Source organism: Talpa europaea, assembly GCF_964194135.1.
Source record: "Talpa europaea genome assembly, chromosome: 14".
In the NCBI taxonomy this organism is placed as follows: domain Eukaryota; kingdom Metazoa; phylum Chordata; class Mammalia; order Eulipotyphla; family Talpidae; genus Talpa; species Talpa europaea.
In genome coordinates, this window is record NC_140082.1 from 27,705,564 (window position 1) to 27,730,779 (window position 25,216).

General features: G+C 35.8%; 1 protein-coding gene across 3 annotated transcripts in view; it reads left to right on the top strand.

The window, feature by feature from the left end:
- The window catches only part of ITGA8 (integrin subunit alpha 8), a gene marked incomplete at its 3' end in the record, with an annotated part of 135,727 nt that overhangs the window by 81,416 nt on the left and 29,095 nt on the right, over window positions 1-25,216 (top strand). For all 3 annotated transcript variants that reach the window (XM_084253882.1, XM_084253880.1, XM_084253881.1), the window contains 6 exons: window positions 815-952; window positions 1,427-1,494; window positions 2,854-3,001; window positions 7,935-8,027; window positions 11,809-11,888; window positions 16,883-16,963. In XM_084253882.1, coding sequence (XP_084110008.1) covers window positions 815-952; window positions 1,427-1,494; window positions 2,854-3,001; window positions 7,935-8,027; window positions 11,809-11,888; window positions 16,883-16,963 — 608 coding nt within the window. The remainder of the gene's footprint in view (window positions 1-814; window positions 953-1,426; window positions 1,495-2,853; window positions 3,002-7,934; window positions 8,028-11,808; window positions 11,889-16,882; window positions 16,964-25,216) is intronic.

A 25,216-nucleotide genomic window follows, 5' to 3' on the forward strand; every position in this document is an offset into this window, starting at 1 on the left:
TGTTTTACCCAGTAACTCCAAAACCAACCATGAAATAAAAAAGCAAAATATTTACAGCACACTTATCTATCTCCTGTTTAGTTGAGATTATTTACTTTTTCTCATTTCCCATCCTCTGAGAAAGGACTTAGAGTTGGAGACCTGGGCAAGGCCAGAGGTTCACAACACACTCTGGAACGAGAAGCTGGGTTTACCACCTGAGCTTATTATGACCCTGACTCCACACAGCTGAAAGGTAGCATGGCCCCCTACACAGTTTAGGGAGCTCCTGTGTGCACAGGGCTTGCTGTTGGGCTACCCCCTCACTCCCAGGGGAGTTCTGTTTGTTTTTGTGAGGGAACTTCAAATGTGCTGAAGGTTCATTGACATTCCTGCAAGAGAGGGTTTAGCTTGAAAAGATAATGAGAGAGTAAGAGAATCAAGATGCTCTCTTTCTCTGAGCCTATGAGGACTCATAAATTTGGCCAAACTCATGAAAATTAAAATCCCAATTAATGACATTTATTGTATATATAATTTTTACTTTGCAACTGGAACATGATGAGTTGTTGAAGATCTGAAGGATCTGAAGATTCCCTCTAGAAGCATATATTTCTATAAAGCCACAGCTCTAAAGGATTTCATCTCTCAACATATATTAATTAAGTCGAATCCTACATCCCACATCAGTCAGTGTTATTCTATGGTGCTGCAGTGATAATTACTTCATCATTCATTTCCATTGACTATAGTCAAATGTTGTCTGCCTTTCACAGACTAACATCTTACAGGTATTTCACAGAACCTTTCTTGAGCTTGTGATTATTTTCTCCAGGATGAAACTGAATTCCGAGATAAATTGTCTCCAATCAACATTAGTTTGAATTACAGTCTGGATGACTCCACCTTTAAAGAAGGTCTGGAAGTAAAACCAATACTGAACTACTACAGGGACAACAGTGTTAGTGAACAGGTAGGTCGCTGAAATTCTTTGATGGTATGCTCTCAGTCAGGACCTGGGCATTGCTCCTGTGACCTTAAGATGAAATCCAGCTCCTTTTGTTTTCATTCCTGCACACAAGCTTGCAACATTTGGGAGTTTCTCCTAACATGTTTCCAAAACACTGCATCATTGTGTTTTCGGAAGCCCCGTCCCCTTGTGCAACCAAGATTTAATTTGTTCAAAATGTGGCTGTAATGGAAGCAATACAGCCTATAATCCTCAAAACATTGCCAGAGTAGCATTCTTTACAGGATCTCAGAATGAATTAGAAATGGGCTAATATGTAAACTAGCCTAGATCGGGAGGTCACTGCCTAACATTGGGTTTCTAGCTAGGCAGAGGCATCGTGAAAATGAAAGCTTTGGTTTAATTTGTAAGATCAAAGAAAATGGATGTGACTTAGGTTTTCCAAGATTATTCCTCACATGTATTTGCACAATGCAGGCTCACATCCTGGTGGACTGTGGAGAAGACAATATGTGCATTCCTGATTTGAAGCTGTCAGCTAGACCGTAAGTTTAAATAAATAAACTTGTGCATTTTATCTAATGGAATACAGGTGTTTGTTTAAAACTTCTCTGGAGAAAGTATACACTTTCAACTACTATTAAGAAACACACTGCATGAAATTTTTTAGCTTGACTACACTTTGGGTTAGCCTGTGGTTTGGGTCACTCCTTTGTCATTGGTGTCAAGTGACGCACCCTTAGATTTTGCCTGAGCTGTTTCATCTTTCAGCAAAAGTGGAAAAAAGGGTTTTTGTTCAGAGTAAACTCATCTGTGGGGTGGTTCAGGTCATGTTTACTTGTCTCAGTCATGTGAGCAAAGGATTCAGACAGGCTTGTTCTAACTATACCTTAGCAAAACCGGCTTTTGCAGCATCCCTTGATTCAAAGGCATGTTTAAAATTGTGGAAGTAAAATCAATTTTAATTTTCTGGAAAAAAATGTAATGGGTAATGGCACCCTATGGAGTAAATTAGAAGGTATCCCAAAGTCAATAAGAATCAAAGGGCTTCCTAGTTGTTCATAAGGGAGAGTCTCTGTCCCATCACTGTTAATTGCGCTGCATTATGTGATAGAAAGAAATGGGACTAAGATGTAAAACATCCTGTGGAGGAAAGAGCAAATTTGTGCTCCCTTCCTTCCCAGCAACTATCTCACTGCCAGTGTTTGGAATCTGCTTGGCAACCTCTATCCAAACTTCACAATTTAGCCAGTGTCCAAAACAATAGCTTCAAGTAAGGACTAAAGGTAGGATAGGCACTAACAAATGTTGGTTCAATGTGAAGTTTGGGGTGAGTTAAATTTCCTTAAACTACCTAAAAATCCTCACTCTGCTACACGAGATCTTTCATCTGCCTATTTTCTTCCCTTCTATGGTCCACTTTGTATTACATGTCTCCCCCTCACTTTCTACACCATCTCGCTCCCTGTGCCTCACTACTCGTCTTCTTCCTTTTGGATGGTTTCAGTGATAGTCTGGAGTTGCCTCATTCTGGCTTGGGATCAAATGTTAAATTTTCAGGAATTTTCTTGGCAGTTTGCTACATATCTTGGTCGACTGAAATTGCCCGTAGTGGCAGGACTTACATCACTGGACTCAGCAAATGCTACAAATCAGTGCTTTTTTTTTTCTTTGAGAACTGGTTGTTAGACATTTGCCAGCACACCACTGGATGTTTTCCTGTCCTTCCCATCCAGATGGAGTTCTCTTGATTCTTCCCAACGCCCTTTCACAATGCACCCTCTTCCTTTTGTCCCTGTCTTGCATTTCCACATCTTCCTTCTTCTCTCCTGGAAAACTCCTTAAATAAAACTTCCGTGAATCCAGAGTAGTACCTAATAACTCTTTTAAAACTGCATTTTTAGAGATAAGCATCAGGTAATCATTGGAGATGAAAATCACCTTATGCTCATGATCAATGCAAGAAATGAAGGAGAAGGAGCTTATGAAGCTGAAGTCTTTGTGCTAATACCAGAAGAGGCAGATTATGTTGGGATTGAACGCAGCAACAAGGTAATGCCTGCAATTTATCTGAAGTACTAAAGAGCTAGATATCTTTTCGAGCCAAATCAATATACATCCCTATTAGCTGGCAGTGTCTTCCTAAATCAAAGAGAATAAAATGGCACCTTACTCTGTTAACAATAATAGCAATGAGCCAGGAAGAGGGATTCTTATCTTTCTTGGCCACAGAGCAAAGATAAGCTGGCCAAGTTTGAGACCTGAAGCAAAGAAGAAAATACAACTGGCTGAAAGAAGCAGCTTACTGAAGTGATGTATCAGCTAACTTCCCAGTTAACTCCCACTCTCGCTGACTTTCAAGTCTTTGTTTTCAGTGCAGGTCCCAGGAGGTCTGGTTTTTATTATTGCTTATGGAAGAAGGTCTGACCAATCCCAGCTGAGTACTGATAACAGCCGAGGCAGGCAGTGGAAAGGAAACACATTCGTTTGTCTTTCTTCTTGGTACATCTTTTTGGGGATTGGAACCAAGAGAAGCCAGGTTTTCATCATGAGCCTGTCATACAGTGCCACTGTTTATTAAAGTGATGTGGAAGTCTGTCCTTATCAGAACAGGGATCTTCCCACTCAGAGTATCTGCATGTTCTGCTGTGTTTTCAATCACTTGGTTTGGAAAATCATTATCAATAGTTGGTTTGGAAAATCATTATCAATCATTATCAATGTTTTTACAACTATTATGTAAAAATAGAGAGAGGACCTTGGTTTCAGAAATACACAGATTTCACAATTAAGGGCGGGACCAGGTTTCTCATTCTCTCATTCTGCCCTCCACACAAAACTAGGCACAGTGTGTCTTCCTGAAATTCTTGCTGATGGATTGCTCATCTGTGAAAATTTATCAAATGTCTTCTGTTTGCCGAAAACCACATATTTTCAGGAGTGTGGATATTCATATAATTAAATAATTTAATAAAAAGTAATTCCTCTAAAGAGGTATCAAGAAACTGCTGTAATGTTGGCATTTCAAAATGCAGGGAATACAGAATTCTCTATTTACATCTCTGGTCTGGAAGTTTAAGTTTTCATTAGCTTATCTTCTCAGTAGAAAACTAATCCAGATTAGTAATAACCAAGTATCTTTGACATTTGTGAAATCATTAAGAATTTCTGCTGATAAAATATGTAGGAAAATATCACCTATAAATACTTACATGTAAAATAATACATAAACAAAGTTCAAGTATTTTTTTTAATGTTCTAGGGCTCCACTCATATTTTTCTTTCAGTTCCCTTCATGTCGCTCCACCGCAACTTTGCTAAACAAAGCATCTATTCTAACATGTTCTTTGAACAAAACACCCCGTTTACTATTCACTTTGTCGAACAGAAAACATGGGTGAGCATTTATCATTTCTATCTTTGGCTGTAAACGTAACACACATCATTCATAATCTCAAATGAGTCCTTAACTATTTTTCCTCCTTCCATTTCCCTTGGGCAGAGATTTAGCTCTGTCTTTGAATTTCACATGACTAAGCCACATCTAATTTCTACTGTGTTTTTAAACAGTTGAGGTCTGTGAACTGTTTCATTTAAACTCAGTTTCCAGGGTTTTTTTTTGTTTGTTTGTTTGTTTGTTTGTAACAATTTTCTCTCAAGGGGAAAAGTATTAGGGATTATCTTCTTGCCTCCTTTTGTTGTTGAAAACATTCATCTTTTTGAATGTAGGTGCTACTCATTTCTTTTTCTGGAAACCTTAATTAACTCAATTTTTGTAGGAATAAAGACAAATGTGCTTTACATTATTATCATCATCATTATTATTACTATTATTGTTATTATTATAAAATACATGTCACATAAGGTTTATCATTTTAAGCATTTTTAAGTATACAGTTCCATGGCATTCAATACATTCACATTAGTCCTCACCATCTAGCACAGAACTTTTTTTTATTATTTTTTTATTTTAACATTTATCATTTTTTACATTTTTTAGACAATATTTGCTTCCCCCACCCCCTCAGATTGAGTCCCCATAGAATTTCCTTCCCCAAGGCACCCATGCGCCATCACCACAGTCCCCTGTGGCACAGAACTTTTACATCGCCCAAACTGAAGCCCTGTACTCGTTAGATACTAACTCCCCAGCCCATTCCCCAGATCCTTGTAAGCCCTGTTCTGCTTTCCATTTCTATGGCTACGGCTATTCTAGAGACCTCATATATACTTCACTTCTCCATCTCATACCCCCTCCAGTTCGGCATGTCCAGAACTAGACTGTTCATCCCCCTGCTCACAAGCTCCTCTGTTCCATTTCCTGTGTCAGAGAATGGCACCAGTATCCATCTAGTTTCTAAAGCCTAAATTAATGCTGAATTTCTCAAGTCCATATCCCCTCTTCATCTAACTGCCCCAAAACTGCATTCATCCAGGTTGCCCTGACCTTTTTCTGAGATTAGTTCACAGTCTCCTCACTCACCCCTCCTACCCCCTTCACTTCCCACCCCTCCGCTAGTCTCTTCCCAGCAAAGGAAATTTCTTTCTAAAATGCCATCTGACCTTGTCACTCTCTTGATTAAAATCCTCCTAGCTCCCTACTGGTTTTAGGATAAAGTTCAGATCCCTGAGGTGGTTCATGAGGTCCTTAATTCTATCACCGCTACTTATCTCTGCAGCCCTAGCACTAGTCCAAGATTCCTTCTTTTACCCCCACATCCAAAATTCTAGTGGGACTGAATTTCTTTTCAGTTTCTGTAATACCTGTGCTCTCTAGCCCCAGAGAGCTTGCAACCACCCCCTATGCCATCTTTCTGAAACATGAGCTCTCCTCTCTCATCCTCTTTAACTTACTTTTTTTCTACTTATTCTTCAAGCCTCAGCTTAGTAATTATTGAGACTGCTAATATTTATTAAGCAATTATTGTGTGCTGGGCACTGCTCTGAATTCTTGCAGATATTTAATTTACTTAATCTTCATAACAGGCTTATAGAGACATGCAAGATGATTATTATCCTCGTTTTATATATAAGGAAAAATTCTCAGGAATACCCAAAGTTAGACAGCTATTATATAGCAGAACTAAGATTGAAACTTCAGCTGTTAGGTACAGGTCCCTGCTCTTAACCACTGAGCTATACTGCCTCCCATCAGCTGAGATGTCATTTCCTTCAGGAAGCCCTCAGATTGCTTTAATCTATGTGCTTGTCCTCCTATCACTATCTATTACTTCTGTTTTAACACTTATGAAACTATATTGTGTATTTCTACTATTGGATATAATCACTTATCATTACTTATTACAATTTATATAAGAATTGGAAATTCTGTGAGGAGAAGGGATTTTTTTATATCATGCCTGGTAAATAATAGGTACATTGTGAGTATTTACTCTAAAAGCTATAAATGACTTCGAACAAGAGCATCCCTTGGAAAAGTTGAAAATTAATCTAGAAATATCTGGGAAAAACAATTCCTGTTTCTGTCACTCAGAGAGAGGAAATAAAGGTTAAAAAAAGAAAAGGGTGGAGGGGCTGGAGGAGGAAAGATCTTTGAGTGATTGAAAAAAGCTATTTCTAGAGAGCTGGAAAAAAGTGTACATATAACTTTTAACCTTAGATAAGATAAAACTATTTACTATAGAAACTAAATCCTTGAATCATTTTCAAGGGACACATGAGCATTTTTTAAAGTTTTAGTTGGGTTCTTATTTTCCCTGCTTTTAGGATTGAGTTAATAATCCCAGCATAAGACATCCCAAGATGATCAGGATTAGGCATGACTCCTTAAGAACTTGAATACATACAGGAGCTATCTTTGAGAAGAGAGATTATTATCAGCTTTTTGAAAATATGTTTCTTACCTACTGGAATGAAAATGTCTTTCAGGTTATTTGAAAAGAGCATGTATAAATGGTGCCTCCAACTATCAGTGATTCACTCCTTTCTCATTTGTCAAACAGTAAAATCGTTAACACCTTGTATGAAATTTCATAGAGCTGACAAGTGGAGAAATAGTCCTCATCTTGGAAACCCTCTTCCATGGATTTCTCATAGGGGCAGAAATTCACCAAAGCTTGCTCCTTTGTGAAAGTCCTCATGTTGCAAGCTTATCTCTGGGAATAAAGGTGACAGGTGAATATAGTAGTAGCACTTAACAACTTAGAATGGAATAATGGATGATCACATGTAGCTGTCACCAAAAGCAAAACAAAGCCATGGGGACATTAGGTCTTGAAGTATGGAAATGGGCTGAGAGTAGAAACCAAGGTGTGGATTTCCTGGCATCAGGAGAAGCATGAAAACTCCAGGTGGAACTGTGAGCAGAGGACAGCCATTCAAAGATAAATATTTTCTTCCATCTCTCATCTGGTATAATCTTGAGACCTTCTTCTGCATCTACTTCTAAATACCTCCTCAAACTTTATACCCTCTAATCAGAATAGAATATAGTGGGGGAGAAGGAGATAGGAAACTCTAGGGAAATATAAAGTGTTCTCAATCTTAAATATTTGGAAAGTTAAACTTAGATTGATTGCATAATCTCAAAACGGGACCATGAGGAGCAGAATTTGTGTTCAAGGCAATTCTTCTGCAATAGTTATGGAGTCATGCGTTATGTCTATGTATTACCATCATTTTAATATTGGAAGAATAATTTGTTTAGTCGCCTTTAATTATTTGTGATCTTCATACCCAATTTTAACATTAATAGTGAAAATAATTTCTAAAATAGTCACATAAATACTAAACATTTTCTTCCTCAATTAAATACAATGAAAATATGTTTACCAATGCAGCATTTTTCTTTCTAAAATTCAATTTTGGTCTCTTCTCTGATGGTCACAAATTAATTTGGGGCATAGTTACCCACACAGCTGTTTGAAATCAAAAGAAGCGTCCCTCACCCAAGGCATCACTTTTGTGACAGGATGTCATTTATTCTGGCCTTGGACCTCCATGCTGGTGTTCTTTTCCATTGCAGGGATTACGACCACTGAGCTGTGAGTACAGGATGGAAAATGTAACCAGAATGGTGGTGTGTGACCTTGGAAACCCGATGGCGGCTGGAACAAATGTAAGAGAAACCCAGAGGCTCTTACTGATTTCTGTCTAATTGAATCTTAAAGAGACCTAGTGGGAAGTGCCCAGTTAGCACTCAGCAACTTGGCACATAACCACTAAAATAGATTAGTCAGGAAATTACCAGGGAGATGGGATTCATCATTATAACTGACAGAGAGGATAATCTGAGGTTAAAAATATTTATATATGCCTGTCTTTTGACATTACTTTCTTGTCTGTTAAGTCACCAGAATCTATGAAGGCTATTTTTTTTAATCAGATTTTTTTTCTTTGCATTTCACCACCAATTTTATTTAAAAACATCAACAAAGTAAAGGACTTAAGAAATTATATAATTAAAATTTTAGCAAAGACGATAAAGCTTTTATTTTTGATATACCTGCCATGTGAAGATCATTCACAGTACTTCTATATTAAAATATTACCAAAGTCCACTTTTCATTGATAACATTGTTTTACAACACTGTGGCTGATTCAGAGGTACAGGTTCACACCTCTTCAGATGTATATTATCACACCACCACATTCACCACTAAGGCAGCAAAGTCCATAGTCCTCATCCCCACAATCAAGTTTTTGAATAAGCTTTACACACTAATATTTTCCATACATCTTACTTGAAGAATAATAAAGAAAATTGTAACAAGAAAAGGAAAGGATTAATAATGATCTATAGCATGCTTATGAAAGAATATGGAGTTGTTTTGCTCTCTTTTTAAAAATCTTTGTTTCTGGATTTAGGAACTTTCCATTTAGGATTACCCATGGATGATAAATTTATTTTAGGCAATTGCTCTTTAAGTATATGCATAGTAACTAATTATAATAAATACCACAGTGGAAATGATTATTTAACTAAGTCATAACCAGAAAATTCCTGAAATCTACAAATACTATATAAATGTTACATATGCTAAGCATATATATTCCCCTATTTTTAAATTAGGTGTTTATGATTATCAATGAAATGGGCTTTTTAAAAAAATTTCATGAAAACTTATACATAATTGCATAGGTTTGTCTCAGAACAGCTTCCTAAGTTAGTCCAGAGTGCTAAGACCTTGAGTTAAACCTTTCAAAGGAAGTTTTGTGTCATTGCTGAGTATCATCTTCTCCCTTGGAGATTCAGGTACATATGTGTATTTTTAAATGTACTAAGAAGTCCTGCAGTAAAATTATCTTTTTCTCTCCAGGGTTAAACACATTTACTTCAGCATTTGAAATGTTTAATCAAGTGATACCTATTCCCAGTTTATACTTTAAGATGTACTAGAATAATATTTTTGCATTTTACACTATAATTAACTATTCCCTCAATCTTCGGTATTAAAAATGTGCCAAGTAAGTCTAGTAAACACATTTCTTGTGTGAAAAAAAGTATTTAAATGAAAGATAAACTTTTGTAACAGATTATAATTAGCTAACATGTATTGACTGACCTCCATGTTATAAACCCAACTGGGCACTATTTTTATGTTATCATTTAATTTTCACACTAACCAACCTATGAGTGAGGAGTTTCTTCTACTTTATGGATGTGGAAGCTGAGACTTATGGAAGTCAAATGACTTGCCCAAAGTCACACAGGCAATGAAAAACAGAAGCAAGATTCAACCAGGTTTACACAAAAAGCCCATGATCTGTCCAGTCTGCCAAATTGTCAAAAGTACTTAGATAAAATCTAATGAATAACAGATGAGTTTTTAAAACAATGTCATGAAAGATAAAATGGGATGTCTAAGCTGAGATATTAGAACATTTTTCATTAGAATCCTTTTATCTAAAAGCTAATAAATCCTTCTGCTAGTTTTTAAGAAAAATCCAACCACCTAATTTGAAATGAAGAAGTCTACCCAAAGAAAAATGAAATGACATGATGGTAATGGTAACAGGATCTATAGGTGACTGGCCACTCAATCCTTTTTTTAGTATTAAAAGTGTTAAATCTAGGCCAGAGACCATCTAAAACCATTAATAATTAAGGATAATCATGGAACAAAAAGTGGCCACTAGTGTCATTGAACTTGGAGGGTAAAAATGGCAGTGTGGTCTTAACTATGAATGTATTTATGTGAAAGGATGTTAGTTCATTTTACCAACAAATAATCTTTAGAAGTCAAGGAAGTAAATTGTTTGTATTCGTTTTATCTCTGAGGTCTATAGCAGAGGAAACCTAATAGCTTTCTTATCTCACCCTTTAATGCCCTTAAACCATCCAATTTTATTGCATTCTGTTTTGTTATAAAACACTTTGATTTATTTACTTCTTCATTTTGCACTTTGAAAAGAAAATTCTCAGTGGATTGTAATAAAATTCCAAATGCAAAAACAGTCCTAAATATTAAAAGCATCATAAATCACTGGGAATATTCATCCAAGTCCCAATATTTTAAAAAAATAGTGATCAAGTGACTCATTATTTTAACTTAACAAAGCATTCAAAGTGGTATTCAGAAGCTTTACTGCTGAGTTGTAAGCAGTAATGTCATTTTCATAGAATAGGTTTAGTAATATAAAATATTTCTGCACCAACAAAATTCACTAAAACTTGCAAAATCTCTCAAGCAGGAAAATGAAAAAAAAATTCTGCTTCACAAAGCACTTTACAATCAATGCCCAGATATTTGGTCTTCAGTGTGGGTGTGTCTTACTAGTAAGAAATACTCACCTTCATTATATCTTCACCCATGCTGAATAGTGAAGAACAGCATAGGGCAGACTTCATCACAGTAAAGTAAGATACAGCACTATAAGTGTGTGTGTGCAATGGCACACTCTTTTTCATCATCCCTCAATCATTTTAATTGCATTCCTTCTGTGAGTCTGGTACTAAGCTAGTCTAACAATATCAAGATAAAAATAAATAACCTGAAGACATTTAAAATTAGTGATCTTTCATAGGTTGAGTGATGCAGAGTAGTAAAAAAGGAAACAGGGAATAAAAAGGAGGAAAATTTTAGCATTATCCAGTCTGTGGGATGAGAGGACATGTTTCAGGAAGTTTCTTGCCCTGAGCTTTGAGGATGAATAGGAGTTCTCCAAGTAGAAAACTTGGAAAAGACCTAAAAGTCTTCCAAAGAAGAAAGAAGAACATGCAAAAAGTCCCAGAGGTCTGATAGAAACTTGCACATTTGGAACATGGGTGAGCCTTTTGATGTACAGGCTTAATAATTAGACATACCTGGGTTTAAATTCCATTTGCCACTTATAAGCTGTGATACCTAGGCAAGTCAAATTGAAATGGAAGACTACCCTACTGGAATGTTTGGAGCAGTGCAATGATATGATGTATGGAAAGTCATTAGTGAAATACCTGGCTTGTAGCACATTGAATAAGAGGTAGTGAAATGATGATGATCTATGATAAAAAAGTCATTAAAGTCCATGAAACAAAAGTGCTGCATTTTTCTAAGTTACTATCCTGTCATATATTTAATTTGTTTTTAATTTAGCCCAGAAGGAAGGCGGCAGGAAGAGAGTCAATTTGTGGTTAAATGAAGAGAGGGACCTTGATGGATATAGAGGCTCTCATGAGCCTCTATGTTTGAGACATTAATATAAGCAGCTCATGATGGATAAAGAGGGATTCAAAATTTCTGGGCCCTGCCAGCTAAGTTGCATGGCTTTTGCTAAGCCACCTCAGATATATAAGTGAAAAGTGATCTAGGTTGGTGTTTTGCAGAGATGACTTTAAAGGAGTTTTAGACTGTCTGTAAGGTCCCTCCCATGTGATAACGTAATGTATTGTGTGCTTTTCCTATTTTTGTTTTTAGTATTCTCTGGGCCTTCGATTTGCAGTTCCACGTCTTGAGAAAACAAACATGAGCATTAACTTTGATCTACAAATCAGAAGGTTAGACCTTTAAATATTTAAATTATCATCAATATTTAATAAAGATTCAGAATACCAATGAATATCACTTATCAAGCTCCTTTGCCCTGAAAGTTCTTCTGAAATTAGAACCCAGACTTGCACAGCTTATTTTCTTCTGTTTTCCATTATTTTTATTTTCTCAGTATTTTTTATTTCAATAAAAGAGATTCTTTCTGGGGGCCAGGTTATGAGATTCAAGTGTTGCCTGGGCACTCTCCCACCCTTCTGCTCCTGTTTTTCCTCTTTCTAATGCATGTGTCTTCTCCCGTTCCCACAAACACCCTACCACCTCTCATACTCTCAATGGGGGGGGGGGTGTCAGCTAATCCCCAAGAGAAAATTCTGCCAAACAAACTTAGATTTTGCATTTGCAATCTTGAATTCTAACTTTTCAAGGATGAATGAATGATGAATTAATTTTGAGCATCTAAGCAAGATGCTGATGAGATTAGATAGTTGGATGGCAGGACATTCCCTGGCAACTACAGCTGAATCTTAGAGTTAGCTGCCTTCCTTTTCCTAGGTTGAGGCTGTTCAGGGATTCACATGAAACTTTACCCTTTCACCATCTACTCTGTTATTTAATGAGCAGACAGACAATGAGTAGTATGCATGAGAGCCAGGGATCCCCAATTATAGGCTTCAATTCATTAGCCAGTGATAGAATCAATTTAATGACTCCAGATCTATATTGAAAGAAAAAGAATAAAATGGAATATAATATATCAGACACCTTCTCATGAGATATTCCTTTCAGATAAAATGTAAATGTGTGACACACATGGGATGTATCATTATTTTGTGATGGATCATTGAGATGTATCATTATTTTGTGCTCTGCAATTTTAAAAGTTTGAGACATTAATATAAGCAGCTCGTGCATGCCTTCCAGTTATTTATACTTGCCAAGCATGTTGAACCCTGTTCTAACTGTAAAATGACTCTGAAGTCAGTGTCTCCAATTTGATTTTCAAAGGCAACTGTGCAAATAACTAACCTCTAAACTTTTATTCTGACTTGCAAAAAATATTTTTAGTGTGTAATGACTTGTAGAATAGTTTTATTTTGCACAGTGGATAACTTTTTAACAGGTACTTCAATTGGAAGTTTAGGGTTTGTTTTTTTAAAACTATATAGATCCTATAAGAATGTAGCAGCTTTTAAAATCTACTTTTAAATCAGTCTCAAACTTCATGCTGAATTTCTAGGGAGAAACTTTTTCTAGCTTATTTTTGGTGACCTTTTCTGATCTTAATTAGGTTTTTTTTAATTTAACTTAAGTATTTTTCCTGATGACTCTGAGCTTTTTTTTTAACTTTACTCAAACTAGTGATGGGATAGAGATGAAATGAGTTCTTCTGTCATACCCCTTCATTTTACCAAAAGCTTGTTAAATCACTTATTTAATACAATACATAAATGTATATTTTCCAAAAGTTTCAGATATTCCCAAAGATGATCACTTAGGAACTGTCCTGTTTATATTTTAAGTTTTCAGAATAAAAAAAGAAAGAAAAATTTCTCCATAATGAAGGGTCATCACCCCAGACAGTAGCCCAAAGTTCCTATTTCTCCATCATCACTGTCAATGGCACCAGTCCTGCAGGGGATGAAGTCTCGTGTCACTTGGGAAGAATGCATTGCTCATAAAATATGCAACTTACATTCAGAAAAAACATCTGGTACAAAGGTGCAAGGCAAATTCCTTGATGTTTCCTTCTTCCTCTTGATTGCACTTACAGACAACAAAATGGATGCAACTGTAGTTTGCTCAAGGAGCAAAGGACACTGAATAATGTTCTGGATACCTTTATGCCTTTCCCAGATCCATCCCGTAGATCATCATGTAAATAATGAATTCAGCAATGAAGTGCTGAATTTGATGGAAAATAGAAATAGTTACATTTTACATTCCACTATCTAAAAGAATGGGTCATGATTATAATCCCATTCTCATGGGCCACAGAACTCATGACTATTTTAACAGTATTATGAGAAATATAAAACTGTAGAAATGCAGAAAGAACTAGAGAGGCTACAGAAACATAAAATTCTAGAAATTCTAGAAATAAAGCATCAAATTCTAGAAATATACATTATAGGGATAAAAGTATTTGATAATACTTTAAACACTCGAATACAAGGTATTTGAGAAGTGGATGTTTATCCAGATGCTGTGCTAGCAGATTCCGAAGATGTACATTAGTATTTAATGGATAGTTTGCATTCAGCTTAAATATGTTTATCGTTTGTTTTTTTTTTTTGGTTTTTTTTTGTGGGACCCTCGCTGGTGGCTGGGGTTCGAAGTGGTGCTGCAGAGGCTGCAGGCAGCCTCGCAACCCAGTGCTCAACTGCCACACCACCAGGGGAGGCCCTTAAATATGTTTAAATCAAAATAATTTGAACCAAAGGCTCTGAAGTCTAAATTCTGAAACTGTTGATCATATTGAATACCACTGCCAACATTTAATGCCCTTTACCACAAATAGAACCCAAAAGAGAAATGGGCTTTATAAATTAATAAACTTAAAATATTTCATGTTACCAAATATTTGTATTAAATGGTAGCTCCATGTCCTGGCTCTATGTGACATGTAAACATTTTCCTCCCTGTGTTGAGTGGGTCTCAGATTGCACTTCCCACATACAAACAGGTCTTGGTGATCATTGTTGAAGTTGCTCTCTCAGTAATGGTGAAATGAATGTTGTATTGTCTTTGCTGACATTCCCAAGCCCACAGAAAGCATAAAGGGAGTGCAAGGAAATAGGAAATAGGAAACAATAAGGAAAAAAAGAAAATCAGAGTAATATGTGAAAAACTTGTTTATCCTTGGGTCATGACAGAGGGTGTAGCCCTGGGGAGGAAGTTCACCATTCCTTGCGTAGAGCTAGCACATTGGCAGTATAAATAGCTCAGCACCCACGACAGTGATGAACGGCTTGTTTGAATGTAGCAGAGGTATTAGTGAGGACGGTTTCCTTCCAGGAGAGAGGTCAAAGAAGCGTCTAAGTTATATATCATGTCTGGTGCCTTTCTGCCAGGAGATGTTGCTGACACCACTGGTTGCAGTACCAAATGTCATGGCAAACAGGACAATCTTGATTAGTCAGCCAGGAAGATCTTGCTCTGAGTCTGCTTTTTTTTTCTATATTTCAAAACAGCCCTCTGTCACCCTCATATTTGACTCCTGACCCAGGATGATTTTAATGCTTGCCACCTATTTACATTTCAGGGTGTTGTAAGTGATGAACTTGTGTTACTTAAACCACTTGCAAACAAAATGTAATAGAATTATGGATTAATTTACATGGAACTTTTTTTTTTAATAATTCTAATTTCCACTACTTTCAAAGCAGCAGTGAACTAGAAAATAGAACAAAGTCTGGGTAATCTGTGGAACAACTAGACTGAAATTTCCAAGCTAAAGAGTTCCCAGTAATACATTTGGAACCACAAAGTCTGGAACAAGTGGAATTAGTTAATGACTTCTTAGTGGTTAGTAATTCAAAATCCTGCCTTTAAAAAAAAAACAAAACCTTTTTAGTTGACTGATCCTCTCCAGATGTGATAATTATAAAGTGGCCTAGAAACTGGGGTTCAAACTTTGGTGAAAAAGTCCCTCTAGGCTCATCACAAGCTAAGCAGTGATACCCCATTACAGGAAATGAGCCTGACATTTGCCTGTTTATATCTTTTATGTGTGTTTGCAGTTTAAGTTGCCTTATCAGTATATACAATCAAACAGGACTTTTCAAAAGCATTGTGGGAACAATTCTGTCCCCTCCTTCTTTGCAAGCCGATTTTTATCATATCTTTTCCAACTCCCACATTTGGAAAGCTTCAAAACCTAGTCGAAACAGACCCTATTACCATCTTCTCCATTTTTCCATTGAATCAGCATGAGATTCAGTGATGAAAAAAAGGGAAACATTCTCTTCTTACTGAGACCTAAATATAAACACAGCCTGCAAGTGGTGGTGTGGCCACTGCTTAGTTTGCTAAAAACTGCTAATACTTTGGGATACTGAGGGGACTTCAATGACAACAGAGTAAAACTATCAATGTAAAGATAGACTGCACCCAAAGTTTAGCTACTTATTGAACCTCTTTAAGACATATTCTGTCTCCTTACAGTGGTGACTGATTAACACATGCATCTTTTAAAAGTCAAATTCTGTATCTAGTTACATCTGCTTAAGAAAAAAAGAAACTTAAAAATAATTTTGCCACTGTTCAAAGAAATATTAAATGTACACCTTTTATCTTGGGACACTCATTGCACTGGACAAATATCTATTAGCTTTCTTACTTGCCTTTATATGAACTCTCAACTTCCTTAGATCTTGCTGCTTCTCACCATTAGCCATGCTTTTAATTCATCCTCATGCCCACCCTGTTCAGCCAGTGAGCATGCAACGAATGTACACTTACTGTAATATTACTTAAGAAATAAGCCCAAAAGAAGATCAATTTGCTGCCAAGACAATGTATGGTATGATGCATTCCAGAGCCAAAAACAAATGCCTTTTCTATTATTTGTTGCTCATGGATTATTTGTGCCAGTTTACCTCTTTATTAGCATGGAAAATCAGGACTTGGCTGTGCTATCCTCTCCCATATGATGGCCGATAAACATGATGCACAGACACGTTAAGGAATTTGTTCAAGGTAGAAGCTGGAAAATGAACTCAACTCATTGCCTCTTTGGTTTAGCTATGGAAACAAAAGTATGTTAGCTTCTCTAAATATCTACAGTGTTCTCAGATAGGAGCTTTCCTCATAGAAAGGTATGACATTACTTTTGATGATAGAGGATGTTAGCAGTGCATTTACAAAGGTTATGATTTTGTAGATTGACTATGCATGCCATTGTTTTCTGAATGACTGGCTTAGACTTTGTGATATACAGAATGTTTTTATGATCATATATTATAGTAATGTCTAATAAAATGTATTTAAATCACTGTTTTAGTTCTAACAAGGACAACCCAAACAGCAATTTTGTGAGCCTGCAAATCAACGTCACTGCTGTAGCTCAAGTTGAAATAAGAGGGTAAGTAGTAAAGAAGGAATTTTAGTAGTTTTTCCATAAAAAATATATCTTTCTATATGTAATAGTTATGATAAAATGTTCAAAAACTAAATTTCCTAATACTTAGAAATCACAATTCACTTTGGTTATAAATTTTCATTCTTTCTACCCATCATTATTAGCCTTCTATTGGAAAGTAGAGTAAACCCTGTATGAAAATTAACACTAAGGATATCAATCAAAGCACTTTATAAAGAGATCACTTTATTCCCCAAACTGACAGTTGAGTAATCAAACTATAAAAACTAGTGATAAGAAGCAAGATAAAATAGACAACCTTGGGATTGCCTGAAAGTCTCACTTCATCAATAATTATGAAGGCATAATGAAAATCCAGCCTGCCCATACCACCTCTTGAGTTTAAGAAATGGCTGGCTTCCAGGTATGATAATTAGTGAGATCTACATTCTGTATCTTTTTCCTTCTGTCCTATTCTTTGATGAGGTACACAATAGAGAGACAGGAGGAGAGTAGTCAGGTAAAAGATTTAGAATAACTACTATCTGAAAATTCATGTGGGGGTGAAATGGTAGAAACTATAAATGGACTGCATGTATTTATTTTGCATAAGTGTGAACTTCATTGATCTTATAATTCGTGTTTCTTCAGAATAATTAAAGACTTGGCGAAAAATGTAAACTGGTATTGTGGACTGAAATGTCACTGAGATTCTAGAAATCTGGGTTTTATTTCCTTTCCCATAGATCCTGTGTGATTCATACCCCTCCAGGATAGCAACTGTAATGTTTGCACTCACATGTCACCAGGAGGGCTTTTCTTGCTGGCATCTGTTGCTCTCAAAAGGAGTTGGGGGAGGGATCTCCCTGCTGACCTGGCACCACTGAGGTGCCACCTAGTGGATTAAAGAATAATAATGCTGCCTAACATTTATCAATACTTCCTATGTGTTAACACATCTTAATACAGATGAGTACCTTACCTGTACAAGCAACAGAATTATAGCACAAGGAGTTGAAGTTTACACAACCGAGATGTGGAAAGCTAGAATGAAGCACTGCCAGCCTGCCTCAGGGGCACGTTCATATGTCCATGTTATACTGCCTATGAGGTAGACTTCTTTGAATCTTATTGACATATACTCTTAATTTATGTATGCATCTGTGATTTTTTTCATTCAAATAATATTTTCAACATCTACCCACTTTGGTACATGTGCCTATAGTTCACTCATCTTATTTGCAGAAGGGTATGACATTGTAAAGCTATACCTAATTTTCAAGAGTAGAATGGTTCTACTCTTGAAAATCTGTAGGTTACTCTTTTTTCCTTTACAAATTTTCTTGTACAAATATGCTGGTACATATGTAGAAGAAGTATCAGAGGGATATAGGTGTAGAACTAGAATTTCAGGATTGGAGAATGAACACTTTTTAATTTTACTCAATATTGATAATACCAAACCATTTTTCAAATTAGTTATTTCAAAGTACAGTCCCACAAAAATGGATATAAGCTTCCATTGTTCCACATGAATAGGCAGCTCTCATGTGGTCCAATTTTTAATTTTGAGTCAATATGATAGATAGGAAATACAACGCTAGCTGAAAATAGAATTTGTAGTTTCCTGATTCTTAAGTGAGTAGCTTTTTTGTGTGCTTGTTGACAATTCACATTCAGGGAAATTTCTGTTTTGTTTTGTGCACATATAACTGCTAAGAGGCTTGGCTTTTTCTTACTAGTTCATAGGGATTCTTTTTATATTATAGGTGGTAGACATTAATTCTTTATCAGTGACACGTACTGCAAATAACTTTTCACAGCCTATAGGATTTAGACCTTTTTTAAAAGTTAGGTTCATTGAGATATAAATTGCATAAAATAAAACCCACACTTTTTGGGGATGTCTAATGTGAAGAATTAATGACGTTGAGGAGATTCAACATAAAACAGTCCCATTACCCCCAAATAGTTCCTTCACCTCCTGTATAGTCAAACCCCCACCTATCCATAGGCTCTGGCAACCGTAATACATTTTCTGTCACTGTAGCTTTGTCTTTTTAAGAAAATCATGTAAATATACTCATACAGAATGTAGCCTTTGAGTCTGGCTTCTTTCACTTAGCATAGTGCATTTGAAAAACATCCATGATCTATGCTCTTGCATGTGTGAGTCATCTATTTTTCTCTCTTTCTTTATTCCTCCTTCCTCTCCACCTCCCTTCATTTCTTTCTTTTGCCAAGAAGTATTCCCTAATACAGATGTTTCGGGAATTGTACACCCATTCACACAAGTTGGTAAACATTTGGTTCCAGTTTGGTGCTATTATATTCAGTATATTATCATGTTATAAGCATTCACATGCAGGTCTTTGGACATTTGGTTTTACAAATGTTACTGAGCTGGATGGCAAAATAGATCTAACTTCATAAGAAATTGCTGTAGTGTTTTTCCAAAGTGTCTGTATCATCTCCATTTGGTATTACCACCAGCAACACACAAGAGTTTCAGTTGTGCCTCATCCCTGCCAGCATGAGCTCTGTGTTTGTCTGTTCTTTGTCATTCTAGTAATTGTGTAGAAAGAAGTACCTCTCTAAGGTTTTAATTAGTATTTTCCAATGACTAATGATACTGAACATCTTTTCACTCTTTATTTGCTCTAAGTATCTCCTTTTTTGGTAAAGTATCTCTTTAAAAATGTTTTTCATTTATTATTGGGTTGGTTGTCTTGCTGTTGAGTTAAAAAAGTACCTTATATATTCTGAATACAAAATTACTTATCAGATAAATGTCATGCAAATATTTTCTCCCAACTTATGGTTTGGCTTATTTTCTTAAACAGCTTTGTTCAAAGAGTAAAAGTTTTAAAATTTGATGAAATCCAACTTTTAAATGCTTTATGGTATGTGCTGTGTGTCCTCATTCAAGGTCATAAGATTTTCTCCTATAAATTTTATAGCTTTACATTTTGGCCTATGATTACTTTTTAAGTTAATTTTTGTATCTGGTGAGCAGTAGGGGAAGAAGTTCATTTTTACATATGAGTATCCAGTTGTTTCTGTGCCATTTGTTGAAAATATCATCCTTTTCTCATTGAATTACTTTGGCACCTTTGTTGAAATTTAGCTGACCATAACTGTGGGTCTGTTTCTGTAGTTTCTATTCACTATATTGATCTTCAGCTGTAAGTCTTGAAATGCAGTCATGTATCTGGAGATCTTGGTAAACTACAAGCTTTAGCTTTAATGTTAATTGATTTCTTAGAATTTTCCACAAAATTATTACGTTATCTGCAAATAAAGACAGCTTTATTTCTTCCTTCCTACTCTGTGTGTGCAAAAGTTTAGCCAACTATAAAGTTAGAGAAGACATTTCCCACAAAGAATTATTCTCACTTCTCCCATCAATGGCAGATTTGGTTAGATCCAAAATCCACCTTCAACTTTGATAATCTATTTAGAAAAACTCAAAAACTCATTAAAAACTATTATATCCATGTTAGTTTATTTCAAGGAAAAGATACAGGTTAAAATCAGCCAAAAGTAACACTATCCAAAAACTAACAAATGTGTAAGAAAATAAAGAAATATTCAAATAAAAAAAGATGCAGTATATATATTCTATATATATGTTCAGTATATTATGATATAAGCATTTGGTTTTACAACCATATATATATATATATATATATATACACACACACACACATATACACACACATAATATATATACACACACACATACACACACACATATACATGATGAAATACTATTCAGCTAAAAAAGAGAGGATTTTTTAAAAAAGGATGAAATCTTGCCATTTGCAGTAACATAGGTGGAACTGGAAAGGAGAAAGAGAAATAATCAAGAGAAAGACAAACACCAGATGATTTCATGCATATGTTGAACATAAAGAAACAAAACAAAGGTACTGAAACAACCAAATCAAAACAAACTCCAGAAATCCCAATGCAGAACTGAGGCTACCAGGAGGGGAGAGTGAAAGGTCTGGAGTAAATGGGGGAGGTGATGCAGGATGGAGGATTATGGGTGGTTTGGTGGTTGGTGTGATGTGGTGATGTACATCTGAAGAGGAGTGACCCTATACCCCTACATCAAATACAGTGTAAACCAGCATTATCTCAAACAAAAATAACAAGTTAAAAATAAATGAATAAATGAAAAATAAAAGTCAACCAAAGGAAAAAGTACATAAGTCGGAGTCTAGGGAGATCCCAAACCAGGGGATTCGGTTCTCTTCTGTAGCATCAGGACATGTTACTTTTCTGGTGTTGATATATAACATACATGGAATATCCCCAAGCTGGAAGACCCACATCTCTCAGTTCAGAGACTTTATTGGCACCCCATTATGTAAGCATGACTAACTGACTGGATGGCTGATTAATGCATCTGATCTCAGTCTCCAGGTAGACTGATATGAGAGGACCAAAGTTCCTATCCCAAATCATACAGTTGGTTTTTCTGATGCAATCAAACCCTCCCCCACCTCAAATCATAATGTTAGAACATCCATTGTGAGCCAAGGCCCCCAGGCACACTGAGAGGACTTCTTCCTGTCAGGAATAGAATTTCTGGACCTCAGAGGTTACCTCCCAGAACCTCAGGGCAAAGGCCAGACCTCCTCTTGGACAAAGTTAAATTGTTTACTACAAAACTATGCCTTTTATTTCTTTTTCTTCCCTTCCTGCACAGACTAGGACTGCCAGTGCAAGACTATATAGAAGTGGTTCCCTTAGTTCTTCTATGTAGAAATTATATCACTGATTTTAGACCACTCCGCTTTTTTTTTTTTACATACACACTTAATTAGTGCTGTAAATTTCCGTTTAACACTTGCTTCAGCAGCTACCAAAATGTCAGTATGTTGGGTTTTATTATAAGTCAGCTCAAAATATTTATTTCCTTTGAGATTTCTTCTTTAACTTATGAGTTGACTCATGGGAAATAACTTGTTGATTTACAGATATTTAGAGTTAATTTAGATGTTTTACTTTTGTGCACTTCTAATGTAATTCCCCTTGCCCTCTCTAGATGTGAGAAACACTATTTTTTAAAAATCAGAGAAGTAAGCACAGCATTATTTTTACTATCTTGCAACTGACAACTAGACATATGACATTTTGTCTCCTTTAAGCTGAGCTGAGCTTAGCTGGCCAAAAATAAATTGAAACTCTTTCTTAATTTAAAAACAAACTTTTAATTGGGAACCATTATTATTCTATAAGATACAACTCACTCCAACGCAGCTAAGGGCTTAGCATAACTAATCTATTCTCACAAGTCTATTTATGAGATTAATATTTTTAAATGTATTTCTGCTAATATTTATGACACCAGTGTTTCTATGTGAAAAAAAGGAAACTTCCTATTTGTTTTGCAAATAATCAAAACATGTCATTAAAATTGGATTTCTCATATGGTTGCAATTATTTTAATTGCTAGATTAATGTCCAAAATTTGGTCACAGTTTATTATTTCAGATAGTGTTAAGGTTTTGGGCGTTTTTTTTTTTTAAAGCCATTTTGCAAGATAAAACTCTTTGCTCCAAATACTCATCAAATATATTGGTTCCAATGATTCATTCGTCAAGGTAAAAATAGCTACTATGTTGAAAGTCTTTTTGGTCAGTCTTCAGGGAAATTTAATTTTCATTTTGCCAAAGTTGTTTATTCCAATGTATTTAATCATGTATAGTTCTTTTTTAAATTTACCATTGTTTTATAATTTAAAAAATTAAATCAAATGGACTTACTTCTTCAAATAAAAAAATACTGAAGATTGTTCATTTATTTCAAAGCCAGAAAATGTCAACACTGTTCTTAAACAAATTAAGATGTCATTTGTTGGTACAAATAATCAATTTACCATAGATCTAACAAACAAAATTGGCCACAATAGGCAACACCACATATTTTCATGAAGAATAATAAAATTGTGTCCTCTGTAAAATAATCAGGATTGAGTGGATTTGTATTAAGAGAGGCTACAATCATGAATAACCACAGATACTGTCTACAGTGGGCAGAGCCAAAATATTTCCATACAATAAATGATAGTCTTTGCTATTTGGGACTAATGGGATTTGAAAGCAGAGTTATGAAAAGTACTTGTACATCATCAGATTTGAACTTCCTGATAGCATATGGGTATGATCAAAACTTAATTCCTTCCTTCCCTTCAAGTCTCTCCTAATATCTAATAGTACCAATAAGTAGACTGATCTTATTATTATGTCAATCTCAGTGGAATAGTGCTCTACCTTCATCTTGGAAGGTGAGGGGAATTCAGTAAATCTTATTAGATAACTGCACCCACTGTTGACCCTAGGCTAATTAGTTGTTTGTATTCTCTCTTCCTTTCTTGCTTGTACCCTTCTTTTAAAAAAATAACTGAAAACAACAATGTTTCACTTATTTAGTTGTGATCTTTAGGAAGCCATTCTTTGACATGGTTTTCCCAGATTTGAAAAGATCCTTTAGAGAGATGATAGCTGAATTTTGTGTGCCATAATTTTTGAATGATTTTGTTATGCCCTGTGATAGATTATATATGTTTCTCTAGGGATATTTTATTTGATTATGTTACAGACATGGGCTAGGACATTTCATTAACTTGTGTTTACTAAAAATCAGTACAGTTTAGTAGCTCTTGTGGTACACTGTATGTTGGGAATAGAATTGACCATGCTTAGTAAACTTGAACTCTCATCTTCACCCACAGCTCATACTCTACTTTCCTAGATGTCAGTATAAAATGAGGGGTTTTGAGCACGTTGTCTCCCTAGCACCTGTCAAGGTGCAAAGATTTCTGATTCTGTGGTCCTAGAGGATTTATGACCTGTCCCACAGTATTAATGACATAAGAACAAAAATTGTCATTAAAAATGTGCTAAGCTCTTCTTCCCTACTTGTTTTCTAGGGGGGTGGGGGGAAGTCCCTAGAGCTGTATAATGGATTTGGAGAATGGAGCCATCTCTGTTGCCCACCTTAGAGCAAAGTCAAGTCTTGGGTGGTGAGGTTGTCAAGATGTACGGGATGGAAGCTCAAGCACACTGAGCTTCCCTCTGATGAAATCGGCCTGACATGTTCTCTACTCTTCTCACCAAGTCCCCTGTGTTTGAGCTGAACATGACTTAATCACACCAAGTAGGAAAAGGGAATATGGTATAACCTTGAGTCAATATAAGGGTAGAGAATTTTGAGATATCAGCATAGCAAAGCTGTACTTTGCACCTTTTAATTAACCTTTGAATATTAAGGATACATGCACAGGGCTTTATATTTTGCCACATTTCTATGGGCTGTCAGGTTTTAAAATGTATTTCTTTCACCCGTCTAGAAGACAATGTAGACCAATTAACTTTGACCAAAAGCATTTGAGATGTTTTCCAATCATTTGTGGTATTAGAACCCAATGAATTTATCATTATAATCCAGATGAGGAAATAGAAACACAGAAATTAAATTACTTGCCCTAAGGTCAGAATATAACAATAAATTTTGCTTTCTGTTTTTAGGAAGAGATTACCAAGAAGGAAGAAAAGATAATGTCAAATCTGTTAGTGACTGTGCTAATTACTGGACACCCTTAAAAGGGAGGCATTTAAGACCTCTGATTGCCAAAAGAAATGTTTTCTGTTGCACTTATTTTTAGCTGAAGGTCTAGGAATTCTTTTTTTTTTTTTTAATTGAGGTAACATTGGTTTATAACACTGTATTTGATTTAGAAATATAGGATCACATCACACTCTTCAGCAGTAAGTTACCACACTACACCCACCACCAAAGCACCCATAGTCTCCCATCATATATTAATTACTATGGCCCCTCCTCCCTTTCTCTCCTCCCCATGTCCTCCCCCACCCCCAGCCTCAATTTACAGTCAGATTTCTAGGGTTTGTTATTCGTTTGGTTTTATCTGTCCCTTTGTTTTAAAGATAACTTTTTCTTAAAAACTGCTAGAAGGCATCATTTTAATTAGAATGTTCCTTTTTAAGATTATATAAAAATAACTAATTTGGTGCATAGCCAGTTTTTAATATGGAATATGCCGTGAACTATATTTCATTCATCCAATATACACTTGCTCACCTTCTAGGTCTAAGTTGCAAGCAGGAATACCTCTCTATTAAGTAAATATCCTACTACCTACCTACCAAACGCTACAACTTCATTAGGCTTTGTTTTGCCTCTGGGCCATTTGAGAGGTATGGCTGAATTAGTAGGGAGCCA